This window comes from Pleurodeles waltl, chromosome 9 (assembly GCF_031143425.1).
Source record: "Pleurodeles waltl isolate 20211129_DDA chromosome 9, aPleWal1.hap1.20221129, whole genome shotgun sequence".
NCBI classification, from domain to species: Eukaryota; Metazoa; Chordata; class Amphibia; order Caudata; family Salamandridae; genus Pleurodeles; species Pleurodeles waltl.
In genome coordinates this window covers 156285452-156294045 of record NC_090448.1, presented here as the reverse complement: position 1 = coordinate 156294045, position 8594 = coordinate 156285452, and the positions used below count along the sequence as shown (strand labels likewise).

The window sequence follows — 8594 nt, the reverse complement described above, 5'->3', positions numbered from 1 at the left end:
CGCCCTGGGAAAGTTAAGTAGATCTTCTGGTAGGCACAGATAACACTCCCTGCCTCACTTGCCTCCCCCTCGTGCCCCCATTAGTTGCTAATTACTTGCAAACAAATAAACAATTAAGTCCCCTCGCCCCTCGGTAGGAGAGCCCACATTCAGATGCTAAAACTTTCTAATGGGGCTGTAATTAATGACGTTGTAAACCCGGCCCCTGCTTCTTGTCAACATGGCTATAAGGCGGGCCTGCAAGAAGGCCTTGGTGTGTGTGTGTGCCGTCAGACCCAGCAGGTGCAGCGGAGCGGGAGCATGGCCCTGTGCGCAGCTTATGGTGGCTTCCCCTCCTCGCTTCAGAACGGCCCGTGGAGCGGGGCAACCGGAAGTCCAGTGGGCCCGGCGGTCCGTGCGATGTCTGGCGGCTTCCGCCACGCGCTGCAGAGCGCAGAGGGTCCCAAGCCCTCCGGGTGCTCCTTCACCATCGAGAGCATTCTGGGACTGGACAAGAAGGAGGCTGCGGCGGTCCTCAAGCCTCACAGGCCCTGGCTGGATCCGTGCACCAATGGGGGTATGTCGGTTCAGTCTTCACGTGTTTATGGTTGTGCATTATGGGGCAACTTCGGCGCAGATGCTGTGTGTTCTCCGGGGCACCTCAATTGAGGTCTGCACTTTTCAACTAACATCCTTCTGCCTTAAGACTCGTGTTGGTAGCAGGAAGTGAGCCAGTGAGAATAACATACTAGATTGTGGATCTCAAAGCCCGACGTTGGGTTAGCAATTTTAAATATAAAATCTGCTATTGTATCAAAATGCAGTTCTCAACTATGCCTTTTACTCTGGAGCGTTACCAGTGTGTGAATACTCATGGGTCCGTTTTGTTAAATGTGTGTGAATAATGTTCAGGTTTGTCTATAAATGCGCCACATAGGCGTTGTGCGTGTGTGTGTGTGTTTTTGTTTTGTTTTTTAATCCAGAGGGCCTCGCACTACAACGTGTTTACACATACATTTACCCGACAGTCGTGGGTACTCGTTTTCAGGTTGTGCGTTGAAACAGCAGGTCCTTTTAGCAGATGTTTCATCTCCCAGGCACTTCCGGTATCACCTTTAGCAACTGACCTGGAAATGGGTCAATACTGGAATCACAGAACCGAAGTGCAGTGTGCACTGTATATGACTGCCAGGTCTTGCGATAATTAACCTCAACAGTGAGCATCACACAAGGCCACGATGTGTTATCATACACGGTAAAGCATGAAGGCCTTGCTTAATGTTCACTGTTGAGCTGGGCGGTAGTCGCTTCTGTTCTATCAGCACCAGTCGACGATAGAAACAGTGGTAATGACTATACATTACTACATTCATGGATTAGTGAGTTTATAGTCGATGTGCCAATACAGATGGCAAGAACCGCACTATGTTTTCATTTTATTCTGTAGTCTTCGCAACCATGCGGAACTGTGGCCACAAGAGTTGGGTGTTTAGAGAGATTTTGGGAGGGAGAGGGGTTGTCAGTTAAATGCTTGCACCTCTGATGTACGTTAATAGATAATCAAGTTTACTCTCATCTCATTTATGTAAAACATTAACGGAACTACTGGCTTCAAAGCAATGAGACTCGAGCCACACTAGCTCTGGCCCACTTTGTCCTCTCGTGCTGTGAACTACAGAAATTATTATTAGAATAATCTGTTGTTACTGATGTTGTACCCTGTATGCTCGATTTGTGCTTCGGGCATTACCCGCGGTCTATGTTATTGTCGGTGTGATTTTGACTGTTTTCCGGGTGTTTGGAATATCCCTCCCCCGGATTGTGATGTCGGTCTGTCACTTAAATGCGATATCTTGCTCTCTTTCCTCAGTGGGATCGGGCAGTCCCTACATCCGCCTTTTCGAGGTGTCCAGTGAAAGCCCCATGCAGGGCGGGGGTCGTACGGAGCCCACCCAAAGGAATGCGGGCGAAGAGATGCAGAGCCCGGCTACAGAGAGGGAGTCTTGCCGCAGGGACCTCAGCTGGTACCGAGGCCGGAGGCCGAGGACAGCCTTCAGCAGAACCCAGGTGGGTGACGGGAGCAAGGGGTGTGAATGGAGTGATGTCTGACCATTATTAACTACTTATTGCAGGAAAAAGTTGACGAATACAGTTTACGGTTTGTTACGCCAAAATGAAATGCATAATGAAAAGAGGGCCCCGTTTCATCCTTTCAAGGGATGTGTTAACGCTGTTGCGTAGCGCACCGCAGACTATAATCGTCGCTAGGCACTACCGAGTATTGTCTGATGTCGATTCAGGAAGACAAAGTGATATGTTCAAGAAGAAAGGACGCGGTTCATTTGAGTTCGAAAAGGAGCCCATAGCAATAAAACTGAAATTTAGATGCTAGACTTTATCATATCTTCGGCCCACTACACTCCAAAGCCACTGACATGTCAGAGTCGATATGACAGTAGTGTAAAGTTTGGAAACCTCTTTAAAACCACCCTATATCGTTTACCATGTGCAGTGCGTACAGATGTTTATAATTTGGGAACAGATGTCTTGTACTGCACTCGTTCTTCTAGGTCATTGAAGGTTTTCACCGCTGCGCCTTTCTCCAGTAATTCGAAATTACATTTAGAGGTAGAATTAATGGTAGTGCCTTGATTCCTCTTCCACAGATTGAAACGCTGGAGAATATTTTCAGGCTGAACTCGTATCCCGGCATTGACATCCGAGAGGAGCTGGCCGAAAAGCTAGATTTGGACGAGGACCGGATCCAGGTAAAATCATTCTCTTTCCACAGCGCTATGCAGTGGTTGGTGTTGGCGCAGGTCACTGGCGCGCGCTCTGCTTTTCCTTTCCCGCGCTCGCTCACTACGTTGAAGACAATGTGCTCTATTAGCGGAGGCCACGGTTATAACGACGTTGTGCAATCAATAGCCTAGGAGACCATACCGCCTTATTTTCAGGTGCTCTGCATGGTCTTGAAAGGGATAGTGCTGCCCCCACACTTTGTCCTCCTGTGGTGGTTTAATTGAAGCTGGTTGCACCTACAACGTGCGTAGCGTTCTTGCAACTCGCACGTCAGCAAACATCCGGAGCAGTGTTATCTCGCTTCACTTCCTTTTCTGCTGCCCCACCTCCCTCCTGCTTGTGTGTTTACTGTATACATTTGCACCGCGTCAATATAAAAAGGTGGCCAAGTAAAACGTCATTGTGAATATCTTTACTAATTAACACTCAAACACCCTATTATCATTGCATTATAAAGGGCGCATTCAATGTCGTTGTCTTAGTGCAGCCTGAGGGGAGATAACTGTTTTCTGCCTCGAATACCGCGCGCTACGTTGACTTCTCGGAGGACAGCTACTCTGCAGATACCCATAAAGCATGTTCAGTATGATTTGTTGGCACATTATAGACACCAGATGGGACCAGATTCCCAAACCCTTTTCCTACAATCAGAGGCACTAGAACAGAGCGAGGACAAGGGCGGGTGCGCGCCAGTTGAAGGGAATTTGTGTTCGTGCGCGCGGTGAGGTGGGTGTGCACACACCCTTCTAGTCTTTAAATCGTGGGGCGTTTCTTGGGTGCGTGAGATGCTGATTCTCTGCATCCCTAATAATTTAGGGGTCACATCTGCAAATATTTTGCGCCGGGTTTGTGTCACAAACGTGAGGCAAACCTGCGCAAAACGTTTTTTGTTAGATTTATTTTGCTGGAAAGTTGCCAAGTAATGCAAAGCACTGCTTTGCGTTATTCTGCATCAGAGAGGCACTACATGGTTGGAACATGTGCGTTCTTGTTCTACCACCCATGCGTTTTGAAGCAGAACCATACCTACTAACAATTGTAGACTTAAAAATAATGCCACCGAAAAATATTACCACTTTAAAACAGGCGTTAAAAGGAGAAATACTTTTCTTTCCCATTTCTTTTTCGACTTGGCATGTGTGCTGTTCTGCACAGAAAACATACAAAGAGGAAAAGTTTTACAGTTTGTCGAGGCTTAGTATTTTGTACTGGAAGGCTATCCTCCCAGTACAAAAATTATGCTAGACTCTCGCAGACAGCCTTGCACTATGGTGCAAAGGTGTGTGCCTGGCACTCTGCAGCCTGATTGTTTGCCAGTGTTAGGGAGAGGGATGGAGAGTGCCATATCACTGTACATCTGGTGCTTTCCCTCTCTCTCCCTGTCACGCAGTACAGCAACTTTGGGCACTGCGCTGCATTGTGAGATATGGGCATAAATGTGCTGCCAGATGCTTGGAATATGCACATTTTGCACCTTTGGGTCCCCTGTGGCAGTACTGGCCCAGTGTAGGGCTGACAGAGAAGAAAGTGCAATGCATGCAGATACAGAAATGTTCACATGCTCCACTGCTTGTGTTCTACATGAGTGGTAGAGAAGTGAATTACATTTCCTGCTCTAACTTAGGGGTGACAGTATATTGCTAAGAGTTGACAGCGACTGCCTTTAAAGACACGTCCCTCATTTCTGTTCCTAAGGTGATGTGAATTTGGGGGCGGAGCAAGCTGAAATAAGCAGACCCTGTCACTATTCCCAGATGGCTCTTTTGGGATAATGCATACCCACTTCCTGCATTGGTATGTGCAGAGGCCCACTCAGTGTATGTGAAAGTATTATCTGCTGTCTCCATGTGCTTGCACCACCCCCAGCCGTATATATCACATTAAGGTACATAAATGTGGAGTCAAGTATAGTGAACTCATAGGTTCCTATATATAACTACCTGTCGACATTTTTGTAATCAATATTTTGGCTATGATATTGTTGTAAGGCATTTTTTTCCCTAGTCAACAATTTCTTACCAAGCCTGATTATCAGTGAATATTAAGATTTTTTCTTCTCTGTAAATCTTGTTTTTAATGCATTGGGTTAAAAAAAAAAAATGTGAACATACTTTTACCAAAAAAAAAACATGTTGGGTGTGGTTGTATTTGGGAAGGCTCACATCTCTCCACCTCCTGGAACTGCAGGCCATCAGACTGTTAAGCAACATTATCAACAAATGAAGGACTAGTTGTAACTCGTGGCCCTGGTTCTGTTGTTTCCCTCCCCCCCCACCCCCCCCCGCCCGACTCATTGTTTGATACCAAACCTACATGCTAGCAACTGGATCAGTAGAAATTATTTATATCTTACAAATGTATAAACACCAGTTTGTAGCAGTAGTGGCATGGCAAAGAGGTTAAGGATTTATGGGCTGTGAGTGGGTGGTATTTTCTGTTCTGGGGTACCTACTGTATATGTACATCGGTATGGGCAGAATCATGATCTGTTTAATTAAACTTTTTCTTGTTTCTCTTTAGATTTGGTTCCAAAACCGGCGTGCAAAGCTCAAACGGTCCCATCGAGAATCTCAGTTCCTAATGGTGAAAAACACGTTTTCTACAGATCTGCAGGAGTAGACCACAAGCAGACACAGAACACCCCATGCAATAGATATGTCCTTCCACGATGCTCATCTAACACTCTGTCTTCTGAATTATTACAATATTTCGAAATACTTCATTTCATCTCCTTAAATTTGATGTAAAAATGTAAATACTATATGTTACATGGAAATGCACTTTTGTACAAAGCAGATTTTTTTTCTATATATTTTGTTATAAGGTTGCAGAGAAATTGCTATTTTTATTGAAGCAGGACGTGCATTTGATGTTCAGAGAATCCCAAATGTTAATTTGAAACGTGAAGAAAAACAAAACACAAAGGGTTTCTTGGGAAAGTTTCCTAATGTGATGGCCATCCCTAACATGCATTGTCTGAATAAAAAACATTTTCTAATGGCACCCTGGATTATATTTTACTCTTTTTAAAGGTTCGTTTTTACATAAAGCGTGTCACAGTGTACAGACAAACTATTGTAACATTTGTTTTAGTTTGACAAAACATTTAATATAACAAAAGAGAGGCCTTCTGGCCTGAAAGAGTAACTAAGTAGACAGCATATATCTCGGGAGAAACACATAACATCTGTACAAAGCTCAGACACAAGAGCCATTCTGCTGGTAACACAGAATATCCATGTGTGGTGCACAACTAATCGGGGGAAGGCCTAAGGGCTACGAAACACTATAAAATAAATGTTTCAAAATAGTATTCCACAAAAGTGGATGGCCTGAGAAAAAAAAACTATTGTTGTGTTTGAGAATAAAGGATTCTCAGGACATATATTATTTTACATCAACCACAAAAAAGTGCTGAATATTTTTCTTCGTACTTAAATCACATGCCCACAACATTGTTACATATTTAATTTGACAGTAAACTAGACACTGAATACCCTTATCAAGATTTCTTTGGAGTCATCTTTGACAACCTAGTTGGCCCATCCAGTATCAGTTAAATTGATTGGCGTCCTGGTGAATCCCCAGTTACCACAGATCTATGTTTTCGCAGGACGAACTTACCCACTCCATACCAAGAGTCCACGCCAACATGTAAGCTGAACTCCTAACTATTACAGAGTGAATGCATAGGAAGGATCCTCTATGGCTCATTTTGGAAGACAGGCTTGAGAAACCAAGTTGTAGCTTGGTCCTGTGGTGCAAGCATCAACTCCCCAACATCCCTAGAACAATGCTAAAGAGTACCTGTGAAGGGAAATGACTGAACGACTTAGGACCCGCCCTTGGCGTCATCTTGAACATCACATTACCACTGTCCTTGCTTGAGGTAAGATTTAAAGCCAAATAAATCCAGAATTCACCTAACTTTGATTCCTGATGCCAAGATGTCTACCTGATTCGTGGCCAACCATGTGTCACCCTCATCGCCCTGTAAAATGTAACGAAGACACGACCAAGAAACAGCAATCATGAATGTGGACAAGGGAAGACCAGAATAAGAAAACAAAAATGAAGTAAAACCACCCCTTTACCACATTACTTGACATTGGGGGTTGGGCAAAATGGCAGCAAGTGTGTTTGGAGGCACCAGTAGAGAAATCACAGAGGCCCTCCTTACCTCTACCCTTCCTTGAAGTCTGAAAACCCATTAACTCTGTCCTTCCCTGGACCCAACACACCCTTTAATGCTACACTTCCATCTGTCTCCTCCTGCAAAATATGACAAGCAACATGAATCAAACAGTAATCATGAAAGTGGATAAGTGCAGAATAAGAAAACCAAAATGAAGCATAACCCCTCTTTGCCACATGTGTTTGACATTAGGAATTGATGGTTGGGCAAAATTACAACACAGGTATCTGAGGGGCTACAAGTATGTCCTGGACCACCAGTAGAGGAATCGCAAAGGCCCTCTTTACTACTTATGTCTACCCTTCCTTGAACTCTCAAACCCCTTAACTCTATCCTTCCCTAAACCATACACAACCCTTAATGTTACCTTTCTGTGGGCCCTCATTAAATCTTAATATTACCCATTCCTGAACCATAAAACTCCTAACTACCCCTTCACACAGCTATTCTTTGAACCGCAAGAACCCATTACTACCCCTTAACTGTACCCATTCCAGACCCGTAAAATCCCCTTCTACCCCTTATTGCTACCTTTTGCTGAACCCTACATGCTCCTTTAATCTACATTTCTGAACTGTGTTAGAGAATGTCTTTCCAAGAGCCAACCCTCCATGCCTTTATCAGATATATGATAGATCCAGAAGCATGTGCCCACATGATGGATTGTCTTTGTAACTGTCTGTCTCAGATGGCTCTGTTGCAGACAACCAGTGCCAAAGGAACTGACTTGTAAATGTAGACTGCAACGTTTTTCTTTTTTCATCCACTCTTTCGAACTTTGCACAACCCAATGACCAAAATTCAGAATGCATGTACCTTTTGTAACAATTCAGCTCCTACCACTCATCTCCTGATGCCCCTAGGCTTTAGTCTCATTCCTGCCACTGTAGTTGCTGCCAATATCCTAAAAGAATGTAAGGAATATGTTGGGGGTCTGACGTGACTGAGTAGGTGGATGTCTGGGTTGCGCATGGGCAAGGTCGTAGCCTTTAGCCAGCACAGTATATCTGGTAGAATGGGGCTTTCAGGGAGCCCATCAGTGCATCCTTGAGGCCAATGAGAATGTCTGAAATGGCGCAGCTGGTCCGGGAACTCATGAACTATCCCAGCTTCTGATAGGGCTATGCTTCCATTCCTATTAAGAAGCTGAAAGAGTGGTTGAGAAGAATTTTACCCATTTTAATCCTTGTCCTGCTCCTTTGTCTGCCTCCTTGCTGGAGAGCATTCCGGTGTCAAGTGTTGAATTGCTGATCTGCTGCTGCAAAGGAGGAGTTGTCAGCTCAGGCCACAGGGTAAAAATCCTGTGTTGTATCTGTGTGCACGTGTGAGTGACTGCATGTTTATGAGGGTGTTTGTGAATGATTGAGAGTGAATGAGATTCAGCGAGGGTGAGCAAGAGTGACAGTGAATGTGTGGTAGTGTGTTTGTGAGTGTTGATGTAAGTAAAAGTGAGTGAGATTCAGAGTGTGGGAGTATATTTATATGTGAATGAGTGGGAGTGAGAATAAGTGAGAATGAGTGTTTGTGAGTGAGTGCAAGTCATTAGAGTGAGGGAGAGAGTGTTAATGAGAGAGTGAGTGAGAGTGAACAAGAGTGGGTTTGTTAGTATGTGTTTTAG

The 8594-nt window shown here is 44.6% G+C and overlaps 1 protein-coding gene across 1 annotated transcript; it reads left to right on the top strand.

Moving 5' to 3' along the window:
- Nucleotides 1-247: 247 nt before the first annotated feature.
- Nucleotides 248-5784, top strand: HESX1 (HESX homeobox 1). Its single transcript, XM_069205953.1, has 4 exons — nt 248-556; nt 1850-2046; nt 2646-2747; nt 5302-5784. The coding sequence occupies exons 1-4, from the start codon at nt 301-303 to the stop codon at nt 5398-5400; spliced, it is 654 nt and encodes a 217-aa protein (XP_069062054.1). The 5' UTR covers nt 248-300; the 3' UTR covers nt 5401-5784.
- The last annotated feature ends 2810 nt before the right edge of the window (nt 5785-8594 follow it).

Bases quoted from the DNA above. Each gene is read 5' to 3' on its own strand.
- HESX1 (XM_069205953.1), top strand. From the start codon at position 301: ATGGCCCTGTGCGCAGCTTATGGTGGCTTCCCCTCCTCGCTTCAGAAC. The intron at 2,047-2,645 runs GTGGGTGACGGG...CCTCTTCCACAG, and splicing joins CAGCCTTCAGCAGAACCCAG to ATTGAAACGCTGGAGAATAT. The intron at 2,748-5,301 runs GTAAAATCATTC...GTTTCTCTTTAG, and splicing joins TGGACGAGGACCGGATCCAG to ATTTGGTTCCAAAACCGGCG.